The sequence below is a fragment of the Osmia bicornis genome, chromosome 13, assembly GCF_907164935.1.
Source record: "Osmia bicornis bicornis chromosome 13, iOsmBic2.1, whole genome shotgun sequence".
Lineage (NCBI taxonomy): Eukaryota > Metazoa > Arthropoda > Insecta > Hymenoptera > Megachilidae > Osmia > Osmia bicornis.
The window spans coordinates 1,496,192-1,516,243 of record NC_060228.1 but is presented as its reverse complement, the minus strand read 5'-3'; the positions used below and the strand labels follow the sequence as shown (position 1 = coordinate 1,516,243).

The 20,052-nt window shown below is 38.4% G+C and overlaps 1 protein-coding gene across 4 annotated transcripts in view; it reads right to left on the bottom strand.

Moving 5' to 3' along the window:
* The window catches only part of LOC114871774, a 251,681-nt gene that overhangs the window by 117,953 nt on the left and 113,676 nt on the right, over positions 1-20,052 (bottom strand). For all 4 annotated transcript variants that reach the window (XM_029178110.2, XM_029178111.2, XM_029178112.2 and 1 more), the window contains exons 3-4: positions 15,564-15,734; positions 9,529-9,673 (exon numbers count right to left, since the gene is read on the bottom strand). In XM_029178110.2, coding sequence (XP_029033943.2) covers positions 9,529-9,673; positions 15,564-15,734 — 316 coding nt within the window. The remainder of the gene's footprint in view (positions 1-9,528; positions 9,674-15,563; positions 15,735-20,052) is intronic.

Here is a 20,052-nt window from a genome sequence, read left to right as displayed (position 1 = left end):
CATTATTCTTTTCACACTTCGGTGTTATCATATAAATACAGTAGTTCATCAATTTCGAACTGTTAACACGTTGATCTATTTTAATGAAAATGGACGTATGTAATATGGCGTGTTACGTTTATAATTATTCGGAATACGATCGTTCCATTTTCCAATCTAAATTTTCCACTTGTTCCCTTACAAAAGTAAGATTATAGTGATATTACACCCTGTGTTTAGCCAGTGATTATTTATTGATCGCTATACAACTATTTGCAAATTTTTCCTGGTATTTTAAAAGTTTCTTTTCGCGTGTTACGAGTCCGTTGAAATTCAACTCGATAAGTGGATAATCCGGCACACCTATCTAAATTTCTACCGTTTCTTTCTGTTCATGAATTAAATTTTTTATTGACTCGAACCTCCTTTCCAGCGGTGACATTTAGCTCAGCCTCGTTAAACTCGTTTCGTGACTGTTGCCTATTTCTCGTATTTCTGGATTTCAATATTCCTGGACGCCGCTCCGCCACGTCAGGGTCTTTCGTGCGATTATCGAAATCGGCGGAACAGAAAACGACGGGCTATGTTAATAGTCTTTCGGTCGTTCGGTTGCGCGGAATAATTGTCCCGACGAATCGGCGCCGAGATGCGAACAATTTTTTCGCGAAAACTTTATGGAGATTCGTTTCAGCTTAAATACGATTGGATCGTGGCAAACCCGTGACCGGAAGGATGTTGAAAAGATAAGTGGAGAGATAATGGGGGGAATAATTTCTGTGAAGCGATAGCGTGACAGGGTAATGGAGATATGGAAATATTTGGAATTCAACCCTCGTTACGCTTGTATATAATTTTCCACGATACCACCGTCTTCTTGGGATATAAATATAATACTCTGTAATCGGATTCTTCCTTCGCTTCCTCGTTTTTCCATTTCTTTTTCTTCTTCTTTCTTGAAACAGCGTAGTTATCAACAGACAAATTGCTAGTAACTTCGGAAAAACTTTAATGTTTTATTAAAACAGTTTATCAAACACGTCGCGTCGAATGAAGCGTCGAACGAAGCGTCGAAAGAGCCAGGCGAACATTTGTCAGGACGCGATCGTTTCGAACGTTCGAGGATAACTCGATAGCAGAGTAGCAGCCCCGAGTAGCGGTCGATGGAATCCATTCGTTTTCAAACGTCAACTCCTTCGTCAGGGACCGACAGTATCGTCGACACGTCCGTAATTATCTTCTCTCTCCGTGCTGTCCCTTGGGACGTTCGTGGCGGTGCTAATTAACGTACTACACAACTCGGCCATTTCGCCGCGTGAATATTTTCGATGCGAAGTACGCAGTGTATCACCGCTGTATTTCTGTTTACCCATCGTATTTTCTTCCTCCATCAACGCTCGTAATTCTGTTTTTTTCCCCGATCCACGATGGAATCGGTGCGGGTGCAAATTTCATTTAAAAACCCGCCGCGCCGGTTAATTGCGCTTTCGTCGATTACATTTTTCCCGACAAATTGATTTTCTTCGATCGCTTCTACTTAGCAATTTCGTTTACCCATTCTAATTATTCCTGATACACGAAATTGAGCGAGCAGGAGGAAAAAACTTTAACAGACACCTAACCGCTTGCTTCTCCTCTACTCTTATAACTACTTACTTCGGATCGATGCGATGCATCGCGATGCTAGGAAAGTTTGCCTTTTGGACTTGATTTAAATTAAATGTCAACAGCAAGCATCGTTGCACACCGACTCGCTACTTCGCTCGCTCAGTCTCTTTGCGCGCTTATTTTTTGCTGGCAACTAGGGAACGCGGGAACGCAAGAAGTGTACTCAACGTGACTACCAATCGACGACTACCTCTTCTATTTGGTTTGCTAATAAAAAATTTCGCATCATCTTTCGCGTAAATATTGTCCAACAGAATTACAAGCCGAGCTGAACTCGCTTCGATTGTTCGAGCCGAGTCGACCGCTTGAATTTGCCGAATTACTTGAAATCGACGAACTGTTTGAAATAAAAGCGAGCTACTCGAAAAAATCGAACTACTCGAATATTCGAGCTGAAAATTCATCTTCAAGTAAATCGAAGTTTTACGACGACGCGCGACAGCTCAAATATTCGAGTAGCTCACTTTTGTTCCAAACAGTTCGTCGATTTCGAGTAGCTCGGCAAATTCAAGAGCTCGACTCAGCTCGACCGATCGATCATTATTTGACTCGAAATTCGAGTACTCGAATAAACCGAGTACTCGCACACCTCTAATTGCAAGGCACTGTGTTTCATTAAGAACGAGCGTAGGAAAGCTCGATGATGATCGTCGTTTTAACTACCAACAATAAATATGAATGAAGCTTTCGAAAGCGACAACCTCCGATTTTTCTGAAATTTTTGCCAAAGCTTATCCTGGATTAGAGAAGAAAGTCCCTAAGAGGATTTTTGGCGACAAAGCCTAGTTTACCCCCCAACCCCCTTCAAAGCTTTGACAGTTCTTACTAAATATCTCCAAAAATATTGATTTTAGAGAAAAAAGTTTCAAACAAAAAATGAAGCTCATAAAAAGCTCTACAAAGCTCTAAAAAATTTCAGTGGATAAACGAAGCAACTGAGAATTTTCTCGTGCAACTCGTCTACCGCAATACATATTTCCTGCTCAAGATCTGACCGAAATACCCTGAAGAGGGTGCAACCGGACAGTCCCGTTAGAAAAAAGACACGTCTTCATCTCGGTGCAGGGCATTAGCTGCCACGTTCGAGGTACGTTTTCATTAGCACCTACTGTTGTTACCGCCTCGGGCGTGCCGAAGATAAGTGGTTATCTTTCGTTTCTCTTTCTTTTCTCACTTTCGGGGCTGGTTATTCCACGCTCGGATCGCGCCACTATGGAAGGCTGGTTTGTCTTCGTCAAGAGAGACGAAAGGAGCTGGAAGTGGTAGCTTTTTTAGAAAGCGCATTCTTCTGTCCGTCCTCTCGTGGAAACGATCCACTTCAGAGAAAAGATGGTGCACTGCTGCTTGAAAAATGAATATCTTCAGCCAACGGGAGGAAGTGTGGAGGGAAGATGAAAAAAAAAAAAGAATTTCCAACCCGTCGACTGCTTCTTCCGTTCGCTCCTCTCTAATAAAACGTCATACGAGAATTTATTTACTCTCGTGTATTCGGACCTCCTCCACCGTACGTACGGCATATCCGTTTTATCATCCCGTTTCTTCATTTATTTTTCTTATTTCACGATCAAATTTCATCCCATTCTGAGCGGAAATTAGACGAGCACGGATAAAATAAATTACATCAACGAATATTGTTGCAAAGTTTCCGCTGATTGTTAACGTTTCTTCTAATTTCAAATTTCTCTAACCTTTCAGTGAAAAATTACTGCAATACCCGTTCCTAGAAATGACGTCTGTGTCAGAGTAACTGTTCCAGGGAAAAGTTCAAATCAACGTCTGTCTAAGCTCGTGGGATCGAAAGTTTCCGGAAACATGGAATTGTATAATTAAGGCTAGCAAGTTTGTCTGCCTAGATACCTCGATCCTACTGATTGTTCTCTAATTAGTATTAATTCCCTCCGTTCTATTTAAATGCTATTAGTTTGTCATCCATTCAAAAACGTTTGTCCATTACAATTTTCCAGAACAGGTACATTAAACTCGTACCTTTCCGACCAGCTAGAATACGGTCGTTAGAGAATGTTTCAATTTCAATTTCAATTCTCAATTAAAAGGACGATTTAATTCCCTTGAGGAACAACTATACGGGCGTATTTCACGGACGTATTCTTGTCGCCTTTAACGAGTATTTTTATACTGTTTTCTTGCGGTACGCTGAAAGTCTACTTCTAGCCAAGCGTAACGAGCTGTGGCCTTTATGGTACGCATTAATTAAATTAACGGGATCATTAATTGTGGCTTGGCCGCGCTTCTCGAACCTTTCGCGCTCCGTATCTCTGCGAATCCCGGAAAACGGACCTGGAATTTGCCGGTATTTTTTTTCTTATTTTCTCTTTCTTTCTCTCTTTTAACGAAACCGACCGCCTAACAGAAAGAAAAACGAGCTTTCGAGATTGCGAATGGCTTTATAAAATGCTAACAGACGGGATCAGATTTCTGAAGTTTATTCTGGAAGGGATTACCCTGATTGTTCAGAAACTGAGAAATACGTTTCAAAGTCAAGGATTAACCGTTCAGTCTCGGACCAGGCAGGATTTTTACGTGGTTCCTATAGTTAGGCCATTGCAAGTGATCCGATCCGACTGTCGCAAGTGAAACGAGTCAACGATTTATCCGGCATTCGTAGTTAAACTATTATACGTAGGGTAAAGAGGACAGTAGATGGACAATTTAGTTGATTCCGAAGTTTACATCAAGTTACTCTTTAGAAATATTTGTTTTATGAAAAAAAAAAATTAAAAGCTTTGTACATAAAAATGTATAAATTTAAAGAAAAAATTAATTAATTATTAATTAAAAATTAATGGGGCAAATTTACATGTTTATTTATAAAAGATCTAGCCGTATAAGCATGATGAATCGACCCCATCAACAGTTTCGGTCGATGTTTATACCACATAGTGCTGTTTGCCTGAAGAACAACTGTGAGCAATTTTAACCCCCTACTCCCTGGTAAGGAAGATATGAGGGTAACAACCCTAAACTTTACTACTTTTTTTCTCGGAAACTGTTTACGATATCTGAACACAGTTTAAAGAAAGCAAAGTTCATATTTTTCTGTGAGTTGTTTCTGGTATGAAAATCGTGGCGTGACGGTGCAGGGTTCAAAAAGCCTTTACCTTTTGAAGGGGCGTTATATTGCTTTTATTTATTTTTTTAATCATGTTCCACCAATCTGACACAGATAACAGTTAAGTAGTAAAGAATTGTTACTAATTTTTTTTTGGTGGGTGTCACTCAAGGGGTTGTTTATAAAAATTACCCTCAAAACTGTATGAATTATTTTTCAACCCTCAATCATCAAATAAAAATTTTGAAAAATGTATCTGGAGTACAGCTAATGAGTACCTACTATTTGCACTTTAGTGTATTCAAATATCAAACAGTTTCCGAGAAAAAAAAATAGTGAAGCTTAGGATTGTTACCCTCACATCTCCCTTAGCAGGGGATAGGGGGTTAAAATTGCTCACAGTTGTTCTTTAGGCAAAAAGCATTATGTGGTATAAATATCAACCGAAATTGTTCCTGGGGCCGATTCATTATGCTTATACGGCTAGAATCTTTTTAATATTAACAATACAATCGTACAGTATATATCTTTTTGCAGTACACCTAAACACGCTGTTTTTTCACGTTTAAACACAAGTTTACAAAATATTTTTCGCGTACAAAATAAATTTTCATGAAAAATGTTACTTTTCTGAAACAATAAATGTGTTTTCTATAAAATAAAAATCTAGTTTTCTTATAATTATCAATTAATCTACTATCGCCCATCTACTGACTTGCTTACTCTATATATAATATTACAAGTGAAGAAAGTCGACGATTTATCCGACGTCTGGAACCAAATCGTCGAATATTCTATTCCATCCTACCTGGCCAGTGACACCATGAAATAATAACAAGATCTCGCTAGTCCCGTCACGTGTATATTTCTAAATTCAAAAGAAATCCGTAAAAGTTTTCCGGAGATTCTCTCTGCCCGTCTCTCGTATCGACGTTCACCCTTCGTACCGTTTCGTAATAACATTGAAATTCAATCCAACGTCCCGTTTCCATAAAAGTAAACCTACCCGGTAGCGTATCCCGATTCTCGTCGTCCTTCAGTCTTGTTCCAATTTTCTCTTAATCTGTGATCCTAGATCCGAGTAAAACGGCTAAAGTGAAGCAGATAACACGGCGAATTCCGTCTCGAAGCTTTTACAATAATACAGCGACTCCTTCGATCGGTACGATATCCAGGAATCCTAAGCCTGTTCGTATCTCACCGTTTAATCCGTTCCGAGAGAAGAAGGGAGATGGAACACTCTATATCAAAGTTGCCAGAAACAGCCCTAAACGACCGAACCAAGTTCGAACGATATAGCTATCGAACTTTTCCGAACACCGCACCGGATGGAAACTGAAACGATGGAAGAAGAAGAGGATGGCACCTTCTTGCTCCAGTTGGCGACTCAATTAAAACAATTCAAACTTATCGACTGGATGATACACGTTTAATAGAAACAGCTTTTCATCCTTGCGATATACATATTGTATTTAAAAAAGTTTCAAGCTATCCTTGAACGACAGAAAGGAAATTGATCAGTTCAATTGCAATTTCTGTTTTAGAAGAGATTTAAGGCAGTGACGAATGAGAGCCCGTGTACTGCACCGAAAGAAGAAATGAAATTAAAAAAGAAGTTTCCTAACTGTGACAAATAAAATCCCATCGCATCAATTACATACATCGACGTTCGTACTGCAAGAATACTTGAAAAGCGTTCTTTTTTTCCTTTCTTCCCGACACGGGTTTTCCTCTTTTATCACCGACAACGACGAATCGAGTCGTTGTCTTGTTAAAAACTTTCGGAAAAACCTTTCTATTTCGTAGATAACATTTATCCTTTCCATTCGAATCGAAGGAACTCGGATAAAATTGGTAAATAAACGTGCGAGAGATAAATATAATTAAATACATATATATTGAAACGAAATATTCAGCAAAATCGAATTCGCTTCGCTACAATTTCAATCCCAATTTCAATTTCAAAATATTCTTATCCCCTCCACCTCATCCCATCCACGATTTAATCACGATTTAAATGCAGTTTATTTCGCTACAAATCACCGAGTTATTATTACGAGTGGATTTTCCATGTTTTATTAACAACTTCGTAACTTTCCCGGACAGTCAGCGAGCCGAGTAAACGTCTAATTAATTTCGCTGGAAAGTTTAACTGCTCGTTCAACTTGGATGCTATCCGAATCGTGTCGTAACGTTTTTCACGTTCCAGTTTTATCCATTTCGAGTGGAAAGTCCTTCGACGGGGAACAAGTTCTCGCATACTTTAGAAAGGTACCAGAAAACGCGTGTCAGTTATAAACGATGGAGGACTGCAGCATTTCTTCGAAGAAATTGCTATGAGATCTATACAGGGTGTCCCAGCATCGGTAGTAAAACCGAGGAGTTTGGGATTCTACATGAAAAAACAAATCGAAAACAAAGAAAAAAATTTTTTCATTCGTTCTCGAGAAAATCAGTTTTGAATATTCAGCGAGTATGCGTACACTTAACTATGGTTTAGAATTCAATGTTTCCCAACGTGGGGCCCACGCCCTACAGGGGGGCAATTTGATTGTTAAGGGGGCAATTCGAAAATGGACTCGTCCAGAGTTTAAGTTAACCGTATGGCGACTCTCAGTCGCTACTCGAGCTGGGTAAACGTCCATAATTGCTAATAATTAAAATGATATAGAAAATCTTTCATTAAAATTATTTCCTACTTGAATTTTGGTTCTCCATTATATGTTTTGAAAATATACTTACTGTGTTTCCTCAACAATTTCCTAGTGATTTCTTTGTGAAACCTAGTGAACAATTCAATTTTTGAATATTAAAAATTCTGTTTACGTTACATAGGGGGTATAAGAATTTTAGAAAAGCTTAAGTGGGGCATGGCATAAAAAAAGTTGGGAAATACTGGTTTAGATGGATGGATCTCGATAGAAGTAATATGTCACTTATAAGTAGCACAATAGGCGGCATTTCCAACAATTTTTCCATTAATAAAGTAAGTTAGTAACTAAATTACATGTCTTATTTTCATTTAAATCCACTCTAAATCCATAGGTAGAAATAAGTAATATAGCAAATCATGTTGATACTAATGATATTAGTACTACTTATAAGTTACATCTGATTCAAAACTAATTTTCACAAGAACGAAGCCTCAAAAGAAAAGATTTCTTTCTTTATTTTCGATTTGTTTTTTCATGTAGAATTCCCCCTCCTCGGTTGGGACACCCTATATATCCAGGCAAAAATTGTTTTAACAACAAAATGATGAAATAATCGAACTTTGTACTTTCCAAATGGCATTTGATATTTTACGCATAATTTCATGCACACTAAACAAGGTCCGCGTAGATCGGTTGTTGGCCGCACTTGGCGAAAAGACTCGAAGCGTATGCGCTGGATGTTGACGATTTCGCGTCCGTTTTACCGTCCTTTAACGAGCGCGTTACACTGCCATTTGCGTCCTTTCTCCAAACATCGTTTTCTTCGAACGAGCTTCGCTCGATGGCAAGGAAAACACGGGACTAACGGCCGACGATCACGGCACCTATGCACATTCTACTTGGAAATCGTTCCGAGCCTGCCTTTTCAACGAAACACGTCTCATTTTAGCGACGATCCGGGACAGCGATGCATCATACTTGGAAATCATTTCGACTCCGTTCTACGAAGAGCACCTACCGTCCTTCTTTCTTTTTTCTCGCTCTCGCAAACTTCTCGCGGAACGCGCAGTCTCGCTTTTTACTGGGTTAACAGGATACTTCGTAATGACGATAATCATATCATAGAGAAGGGGTAAACCGGAACGTAAAGGGATGAAAATGGCAAGAAAGATACGAGGCAATTACTCAGGAGGAAAGGCTCGTAAAGTTTCGACACGCGAGTAGCTTCTGTAATTAAAAGTGCGTAGACGTGCTCGTTAATGGATTTACGACGATACGAAAGGTAGAAAGCTAGTAAAAGTTGTTCTATGTCTTTTCGTCTTTTAAATCCTGTTAAAGTGATAAAATTGGTAAAATTTCACAGCTTATACCGAAGAAGGGGTATACTCGAAAGCTTTGTGCTCTTCAACATCATAATACCTATTGTTAGATTTTTGAAAGATCGCGGTGATAATATCAGAAACGGAATTTGCAAACTTTTTTCCTTGCTTTACGCTTTAACAGAAAAGCTTTGCGACTTTCATAGCGAAACACGTAAGTGTTAACTTAAGGGAATCGGGTTACCGTTACAGAAACCTTTGTAACAAAGTATCCGCGAGATTTCCTTTTCCATGAAACTGGATTTTTCCTCCTCGGAAATCTCTCCTGTCCCTCTGGAAAATTTCCCAACGTATCGAAACCCGAACTACCCCGGCTGATGTAACAGGGGAGGGAAGCGAAGAAAAAAAACGTATCGTTCGCTTTTCACCCTACGCTGAAAGCATTAAGTTTAACGAAAGAACTGACGTAGCCGAGTGACATTGAAAAAGGCAAGTTAGCCGAGCCTGTTCGAAAAAGCCTGAATGGCGACGGAACGCGCACACATGCACACATATAGAAGAGTAAGAAGGAAATTCAACACGCGGCAAAAGAGATTTACATCTTTGATTGACACTGAAAAGGAACGTTCCGCGCTTCCTGTAACTTGAATTATGAATAGGAAAGGCAGAGGGAACCTTCGGTGGGTAAAATTTTTTCGCGAAAAGAGGCAGACGTAAATATTGACTTCCGGGCTCACGCTCGTCTCCGGATGAAAACCGTGAATGTACTCGCTGCCGAACCGTGCTCGATCGACGAAACTTGAAATAAACTATGGTAATGATGCAAACGTTTTCCACTCACCGGCTCTCCATCCTGCACTTGCCCTCTCGCGATTTGCAGTTACTTTTGAAGTCGTCGAAAATCTGGCTGCACGGTTTGTCTCGTAAACAGACGTTCAGCGCATGATTGCATGTAGGCAGAGCGTCGATGGAATACGGGTCCTTATCTGGAAAAAAGATCGCGACAACATTAACGACACGCGACGCGATATCGTGGAGAAATTTTACTTAAAAATATAGCCTGCAAGGAAATAAATGGAACCTGACAATGAAAAACACAAAAGATCAACAATTGTAATAGACAAACAGAATTACCCCCAATTTGGATGAAATTTTAACCAAAGCTTATACCTGATTAGAGAATAAAATCTCTAAGAGAATTTTTGGCGATAAGGCCTCGTATGCCTTCCACCCCCCTTCAAAGTTTGAAACGTTTTTATTGTATGTCTCCAAAAATATTGATTTTAGAGAAAAAAGTTTCAAACAAAAGATAAAGCTGTGAAAAAGCTCTACGAAAAAAGTTATATACATTTTTTTCGTAAAGTTCTTATTTTTGCTGTTATTATATTATATATTATATTATAGTTGTTATTTAGTGTAATGGAGAGAGCCTACCCTACAGTCAAGCGGTGGAGCGTGAGACATTATACTACATCAATGATTTTCTCAAAAACTATCAGTCGTAGAAGAAAAATAAATGGAACATAAAATATGTATTTCGATGAGATCTACAACTTTTACTTAAAATGTTTTTTAAAATTCTTAGTATTTCTCAAGATAAACATAAAAAATCATAATTTTTATGGGTTTTTTCTATGAAAAGCTTTTCTGTTTTAGTTTTCACCATGAAAATCAAATTTACGCCAATTTTCATGGCGCAATTATTTTGTAATCAGCGCGTCGCAATACGTAAGTATACGCAATTTCAAAAAAATCAGAGGTAACCCGTTTTCGGAAGTCCAGCCGACAAACATACCATAACGGAAGAAATAACTGAAAAAACATTGAAAATTCAATACCACTTTATCGTCTGTCAGAAACAAAGAGCATCAGGCAAATTCATCTATCCGTTCAGTAGACAACGAAGAGCTGATGGCAGCTCAATTAAAAATATTGCTCGTATAAAAATCCCTTTCGTTATTGCTCGGTCGTTTGAAAGCGTGGAAAAATAATTGCCAGTCTCGGCCGAAGTCGTAGAAAATAACGAAAAGACGCGTCTGTCTGGGACCGATGGAAATAAAACAATAAGAAGTCGTCGGCACGGGTGGCGCCGGTTTCAAACAAAAAGACAAACCAGAAAATAATAAAGGTATTCTTTTATCAAACGAAAGAAAGGAATAGCTGAGGTGGGTAGGTAGGTCGGGGATACGCTAGGAGGGAGGGTGAAAGGGGATTTTTTTTCGCGGATAAAGGAAAAGAGGATTGGGAAATTTCCCGTGAATAATTTCAAAGACCTCGCCGCTTTTCTACACTCACAAATTCTCCGATAATAAAAGCGATCGCAATTAAAAGGGCGGACTAATTCATTTAACGACGGGACGATCGGTGGAAAAAGATAGATAAACGAGGAAAGGAAATAAGAAAGGAGAAAGAAAATCGACTTCCAGTGGCTGTACACTCTATTTCATAAATTACAGAAAAAGAAGAAAGAGTACCGACCGGTCGGAAAGTTGGCACGAGAAAATATGTAAACAAAAGCGGTTCGATGTGGCGCGGATAATGGGGGTGTAAAAAAGAAAAGGAACGTAGGCGAGATAAAAAATAAAGCAGAGAGAGTTTCTCTGGCGGAATCGACAGGCAAGAGGAAAGCCCATTCTTTTAGCATTGGTAAGAACGAAGACGGAAAGAGAAAAAGCGACGAGGATGGGAGTGGAAAGACAGAAAGAAAGAGATGAAAAAAAGAGGTACGCGAGTTGAACAGCGGACGTGGGTGAAAAGAAGCGCATTGGGAATTATCCGCGAATCGTTCGAAAATGCTCAAAAGGCTCGACGGCCCGGACGAGCGAACCCTCGGGAAAATGAACAATGGAGATCGTAGGAGAAGCCGCAATGGCGCGGAGGTTATATAAGAGAGCCGCAGTCAAAGATATCGCGATCCCTTTGTTTCTTTCACGAGGTCCGCCCCCCTTTTCATCGAAAGAAAATGCCCTGAACGAGTGCCGCTTCGATCAAATTTTCTTCTGTTGCGTCTACCCTTGATACACTCGTTGTTATCTTCGACAAACCTCTAGATAATACTTTCCCGCACGATTAACACCATTGGATGTGTCATTCACAGCATGTGTCGAATTTGTACGAATTTCGGTGAAATAAAGCTCTAATCTTTGCTTTTACAGCCAATTAACTATTACCTCAATTAAATTTTCTCTAATTTTAAACCTCCAACAATTGATTTCCCGATATAAACTGGTCTCTACTGTTTTTTTAAACATCGCACCGCCTCAAGTAGTTGCTTTTTAAGAATTCAGAGCGTTTATCGCTTAAAATTGGAAACGTTGTTTCTAATGTCTTCAAATATTGACGGCAGAATCCAATAACGTTGACAAAACATGAGACGACGTTTTAAAAAATTGACTATGTTTGACAACGAGGAAAAATTATTTATCGAAGAATTCGTTGTAAAGGTGAAACGAATGTGGGTCACAGCGAAACGTTGCAGATCGAGAGTCGGCGCGGGGTGGCACCGCGTTCGCGGGAAATTAAAATTTTAATTTCGTAAGGAAAACAGAAGTGTCTTGAGAAGGAAGCAATTAAGGGAGAAAATAAATTAAGCTTACCTTCCGGGATTTCACCATTCGCGAACCTCATTTGAAACATAATTTCGGGATGAGAAAAAAACCGAGCAATTAGACCGCGTTCAACGAACCTTTCATTTTACAAATACCTATTACGTTCGTCAAAATTTCTCTAATTGTAACCTATGGATCCGTGATTTTTCACGTTTATAATATCCCTTGTGAAAGACGACGTAGCGGCTCGAAAATGAAAAGGAACGAAAGAGAGTAATAAAAGGGGATTAATGTATATGAATAATTCAAAGAGTAATGAGTGCGGCAATTAGACGAATTTGGCCAAAAGTTTAATTACATTTATCCAGGTACATGCATAAGCCGTATGATCGGTTTGAAAGCTGGTCATACGGGAAGGTAACGTAGATAATGAAAAGTCCGGCATAGCTGGTACGAGAAGCAGGAAGCTTCGGCACTTAATGAGATTAAATTCGCCCCCACGCTTCGAAAAAAGGAAACGAAGGAAAGGGAAAACCGACGGCGAGCTAGAGAAAGGTGGAAAAAGAAGAAAAGGGAAAAGAACGAAGGAGAAAGAAGGCCTGGCAAAGGCACGCGCGTTTGCCTTCCTCTCTTCTCTCTTCTTCAACACGCCAAAGATTCCCTCCTCTCGAAGTCAACGTCACTTTCAGGATACACTGAAAGCAACGCGTTGCAGCTTATGCAACGCAGGGGGCTTTGAAGCTTTCGTTGAGCCATAAAAAGATCGGAAAAAGAAAGAAGAAATCGGTTCCGAGCTTTTAATGTCTTAACAATTAACCCCTCGAGTTTAGCTTTCGTCACTTTTGATTTTCACCACAAGTTTCTTTCCGTTCTTCCTTTTCTTTCTTTCGTTCGTTCGTTCAATTAATTCCAGAATTATTTCCGTACATTTCATCATATAAAGGTACCGTAAAATGGTACTTAGAATATATCATTTCGATGCTTAAAGTTTAATCAAAATGGCCACATAAACGTTTCATTAATATTTTGAACACAAAATGGCTTATTGTCAGTTACAGCAAACAATGGCACAGAGTGAAACTCCTGTAATGTTCTATTATGGATTTCAATCAGAGAAATTTACTGCGATGATTATTGCTATTACAATTTAGCACACTGTTTAGAGAATATAGAATACAACTGATCATTCCTGTTGAGAATTTCTGGTTATCATGTATAGTCATACATGAGTTTACATTACAATCAGTTTATTTATTCTAACTCTTATAAATAATACACTAAACGATTGATTTTCCTAAAATAAAATACGCGACGACGGACCATAAAAAAATGAAAACCGCAGCTTCCATTTACTAACGTTTCCAAAAATTGAACGATGATTTAAAAATGAAACAACTAAACATCCGCTCGGCAAAAAGTAAACCCAAAATAGAAAAAAATAAAAAACACGAACTTATACAAGCCAGTTGCAAACGACAGCGATGTGCAACACGAAAAATAAGAATAATTCCATTTTCAATTTGTTTGACTCAAAACAATCGAACAAAAATGAAAAATACTCCTGTTTCGAGATTGAAACAGAAAATAGATTTCCGGATGTTGATCGACCGATGCCGAAGAACACAATTCCAAAAGGAAACGCGGTGAAAAACACTGAAGTGCAAGCTCGATGATGATCGAGAGGACTTTTGGATAATCTTCGTTGAGAACGCGAAGAGCAAATATCGGCAACGATTTCCGAGGTAAAGACGAACGGATTCCGTTCGAGGATGCTCGAACGAAGGCTGCTCTCAGTTGGCGGCTTTCGTCTCGAGTGAGCGTGTAATGCCAGTCGGAAGTTAAAGTTAAACAAGAAACGAATGGCCGCTGGAATTATCGGAAACGTCGCGCGATGGACGCGCGTTCGTGACTCGTTAAAAGTTTTCAAGCGTTCTTCCTCGATGGAGATCGAAGATAAAAACCGTCTCGACGCGAGGCGACGCGACGCGATGGTCGAGTTGAATCCCTGGTTACACTCGCGATTAAACGCTTGTTAGAGGATTAACGCGTGTTGAGTTCGATCCCTTTTTCAAGCGGACTAGATTGATCTTAATTGATTTTCGCTGTTATCCAAGCGTCGCCGGACGATTCGATCTCGCCATAGGAGACTGACAATTTTCTATTCACCGAATTTCAGTTTTATTCTATATTCAAAAACATGTGAAACTTCTTTTTTTGTTGAATTCATGTGTTGCAATAATGAATTTACAATGTATTCAAATGGTGTTAATACGATTTCGGTAAATCCTCCGATCGACTTTGACATACATATGTTGTCAAGATCACCATCCTGAGTAACTTTTACTTATAACTTAATCGTCGCTCATTGCTTATTAAAAAGATAATATGAAGAAATAAAGTTTGAGAAATATACCAGTTTTTGTCGTACCTGTAATTTTCGAACAACGTCTATATAAGAATAGTGAGTTTGTAGGTTGACATCCTGTAGAACATCACAACATCTATTACCGTTAACTAGTAGCTTTTATCTATTTATTACTGCCAGTCTTTGTCGAGTTATCATATATCTACACGAATTTTTACATTTGACATATTATAATTTAGATAATTTAATAAATTATCTATGCGATAAACAAGTATTGTGTTACGGTACTGAAAATGAATAAAATATCTCGTTACGGAACCAGAGAAGAACATTGTGACTACTACATAGCAGAATTTTTGTTTAAACGTATTTATAATTATTCTGACAGAATAGATCAATTTTTTACAATTATGTCAAAATTATATCGCCTAACAAACAATACAATTAATGAAAGTGAATAAATATTTATATTGTTCAGTATAGAAATTATTTAATCATTATACCTATCTACTAACAAGTAATATAATTAATGGAAAAGGAAATAAATGGAGAGTTGATCAAGAGTTCCGCCCTCCCGTAGGGCAGAACTCAAAGAAATCTAACCTAACCTAACCCAAAGCCATTTGCACCCGCACCACTGTTGCTCCATTGTCCGCATGTGCTTTGCGACGTTGCGACTTCGGATTTGAAATAAATTGGCTTTGGGTTAGGTAAGGTTAGATCTTTTGAGTGGAGCCCTTCCGCAGGGAGGGCGTATTGATTTTTACAAGTCTTTTTTGGTTCATAACTTTTTAATAAACAATGAGCGACGATTAAGTTATAAGGAAAAGTTACTCAGGCTGATGATAATTTCTTTTCTTTTTTCGTATAAATGTAAATTTAAAATGAAATTTGTGTTTGTGACCATATTTCGTGTCTGTAACGCTTACTGTAAAATGCAGGTTTTTATTGAAAGAAACTTACCCTTGTTCAAGACATCGATGCAAGGGTGATCGAAGAGGAAGGTCTGGAAGCTGTTACATTCCTGATCTACGTGGCGTTCCCTGCAGAGGCACGTGGGTCGGAAGAAAGTGAAAGCTTGCAGAGTGTGCAGGGCCGCTTGACACTTTGTCACTGTCACCGTCGAGCAAGCCACTGGAACAGTTAAATTATTATTAAGCGGGTCTACCCATTGTCGATGACAAATACGCCTTCTTAGCACGATTACGCGCGAATAAATTTCCCCAATTTCCCGGGTTAACTGCTTCTCCCATAAACACGTGACATTGCACAGAAGGGAAATGAAATATATAAATGTACACGCTTCCATGTACCTATACGAATGTCAAATTGCTTCCTTCAAACTTGCCTCCTTCGTATTTACAATTGGTCTCGGTAGGTAATGTTGTTACCAAATCGCATTAAACACGAAACACAATTCTCTAGACGTAAGTGTAAATTACATAGCCTTTCAATCAAATCGATAAGAACTTCATTCGAAATTAAGGAAGAGGTGTTAACCCGAATAAAATATAGACAAAGTTCAGTAGAGGATTTCTATTTTTAACATTGATAACATATTGAATTGGAATCCGATAAACGTCTTCTATGGTTAATTATTAAAATCAATTAGAGAAACGTGAGACGAAAACATAATGAAGATCACCTAGCATTTTTAAATATAAAACGCTGGATATACATATCCAATTTAAATAAACAAATAAAATAAGATCGCAGAAAATAATTTAACATGTTCGGCAATAAGTCGTTTCCTGTTCACCGAGTACGAGAGGATTACATTTCATGCGCGATAATTGCTGGAAGGCGCGTCGACGAACGTCAGTAATGCCTACCGGTGAATACCGCAGAATCCCATAGAGAAATTCGGTGTAACGGGAAGCGGAAGGCTCGACAGAGAGATTATCGCGCAAGAATGGAAAGCTCGCGTTACACCGCAGGGAGCAACGGGAAGTCCTATGGTTGGAAAAGCAATGGATAACGCTCGACGTATGTACCACGATCGTTTCAACAACAACTGGAAACCAGTCTGTAAGTCTGTGAACTGTAAACACTAAACTGTAAACACAGCGTTCTTCCTCCATGCGATCTCGCCTTCGACTGATTCTTCGCGTCACGTTATCGCTCGCCCTTACGTTTAAATCCTTCCAGCGATTTCAAAACAAAACTCTTCCTGTTAGATGCGGGAACTTAAAACCATTATAATGCCAACAAAGTTATACCGAAACCGTTATAGTACCGAAATGAATGAAAATCGAAAACATTAGAGTACTGAAAATCGAAATGAATATCTGTATTTTTTCGGTATTTTTTTTGGTAACATTGTAGATTAAATTTTTATGTAACCTGAACTGCTTTCAAAGTAATCTTATGGAATCTTATGCGTGTTTGAAACATTTTATCATTAGCTGTATTTCTATTTCATTTATATCTGTATTCCACAGCTATTAATACAATCTACTTAATCGTTAAATAGGATACTAAATATATTTCAACCTTTTCGGAGGCGGCGCAAAATTAAATTTAATTTAAAGTACCTGATTATACGATCCTGCCAATAACGATGTAATTAATAAGTCGTAAGAAAACATATTCGAAACGTTATAGATACGGCAGAAAACATTTGTAATTGTAGCGATTGTATCAGAAATTGGTAGCACTTCTGATGTATGTACATGTATACTGCATTTTACGAGAGACCATACTTAACTTGCGCAGCTCACTAGGTCTAGGGAGATTTTTAATAACGTGTGAGATTCCCCTCTACAGCTTGCTTCTTAATTTGCGATCATATAAATTATTATAAATGGTGGACAGAAATATATTACGTACGACAATTGATAAGGGATGATGATATGGTAAAGATTTACAATATAATGAAATTCCTATTATTTTTCAAAGAAAAAATTATATGTTTAATTTTGCGCCGCCTCCGAAAAGGTTGAAATATATTTAGTATCCTATTTAACGATTAAGTAGATTGTATTAATAGCTGTGGAATACAGATATAAATGAAATAGAAATTATTTTATACTTTTTAGTGCATTTCGAAGTCGGATTTTTTTTTTGTTAAAAATTATTTTATTTCACACTTTTTAGTGGAACGAGCAGTATTTGAAGAATACCGTATTAGCAACCAATTGGTAAAGAAACTGACGAAGTTTACTTGCAGGGACAACTTTGAAAAATCGCGATCGGTATATTCCTTGGAGGGTAACCCTAAAGAATAGTTATTAACAATAAGAAGTTACATAAATTTTGGTAAATGGAATCATCGTGGAATGATCTACGAAATGTGAAAACTTTCATCGCAATCGGTGCATTCCTTGAACCAGAACGTATTTTGCAATAATAAATACCGTTCGGAATAAAAAATGTAAAATGCTTTTATAACGGGACCAATCGGAAGACATATCCTACAAGTCGCAAAAGATTTCATTCCGATTGGTCCATTCATCTCAGAGTAATCGGTGAACAAAGCCAGGAAAAAAAAAAATATACTGATCGAATTGAGTATCCTCCTCCTTTTCGAAGTCGAATAAAAAGGCGTTTCTCGTCTCGAGATCGTCTGTCAGACTCGTCAGTGGGGCTGACAACAGACGATCCCTGCTCCAGACACTTGTCATGCCGCAATTCGAGAACTTCTATATATTTGAACTGCATGCCGGGCGACCGCTTGCGAGAACACTGTCACCGATCATCTCGCCGTCACCTAGCGGTCCCCGGCCCGAACTAAAGGCGTCCGGGGAGACGAAACCCTCTCTCTCCCCCTCCACTAAACGCCTACATAAGCATTGTATAAATTACCTTCAATTAAACGAGAAGTAAATGAGAACAGGAAAAATGCTCATTATTATTTTTAATTCGATATTATATATGTATATATCGGTTTTGGTATTACTTTGCCAACGTAATTTACATAATGACGATACATACCGAACCCATTGATTTTAAATTTTAGATTTTTATTTAAAAAAGAAAAAATGTTGCAAGTTTTCTGAAATAGGAAAACCGGAAAAATTACCGATAAATAAAGAGTGCAACCGATAAATACCGATATGATACCGGTATTTTTAGTTTCGGTATAAGTCCCTGGTTAGATTACTAGTACTTTATAGTGCCGAGAGGCAGGAGCAAATAAACGACTTTACTAATGGTGACAAGCAACCAGCTGAAAGTTACGCGACATAAAGTACAGTATAGGTAGTCGCTAAGTATTCTATGAAAAATTAATTTTTTCACTCGAGAAAGTTGGTCCTAGTTCGAAAATGTCGTAAATTTTCGTAACCGTTAGTCGTTCAAGAATCGAATCGATCCGAGCAGAAGCTGCCTCGTGGAACATCGGGTATAACTTTTCCATGAAATGGTGGGAAAGGTGGGAAAGATGGCAAACGAGGAGTCAGTGTTCTATCTTAAATTAAATATTAACTTCTCGCTGTCAGGGAATTTTACTTTTCGCTTTGTAGGCAGTAACTCGACTTCCCTGCTTGTCCTTTACTTATTTCTTTTTTTTCTTTCCATCCTCGATCCTTTATTTCTATCCCTAGCAGCACTCTTTATTTCCTCGTCGACGAAACGTCGAAATTGGGTCGTTACTACGTCGACGCCGTCGATGGTTAACGTCGTTTCCATTGGTTCCCGAACAAACTGTGCAAGTTCGACGTCGTCGAACCTCTATGAAAATTTCGAGGATTGTATAAAAAGTAATAACATTATCATCTTGAGAGAGTTCAACTTGGTACTATTTTGATCAGCACCTACACACACTGATCAATCCTTAAAATGGCATTAATGGTTATTGCAAATTAATGCAATTATAACGAATGCACACTATCGACTATCTAGCTATCCTAATGTTTAGATTTTGCAATAGAAAAAAATTATCATCTTGAGAGAGTTCAACTTGGTACTATTTTGATCAGTACCTACACACACTGATCAATCCTTAAAGTGGCATTAATGGTCATTGCAAATTAATGCAATTATAACGAATGCAATTACCGAATTTGTTATTCTGACCACACTATCGACTATCTAGCTATCTTAATGTTTAGATTTTGCAATAGAAAAAAATATTCTTCTATTTATAAAAGCTGTATGCCATTGTAAATATTCCACTGGTACCAAAATCGCCGACAAAGAAAAATTCCATCAAGAATTATTAATTAACGTCTACAAAACATTATTAATTAACGTTCAGGTAACAAAGGACGAATCGATATGCGTTGCCGGTCGACAATGTATTGAAAGGGTGCTTGTAATAAAGAAACACGAAGGATACGGGCTGTTATCGACAAAAATAAATTGAAAATATTGAACGACAGGGCTTCGTGCTAATTTTGCGTTAGCAGGTGAAAGAGCTCGATTGAAATTTCCACTTTGCTCGTCATTTTTCGATCCGACGTTCGACGGAAGCGACGACATCTGGATTCATTACTTATACCTCGCCGGTGCT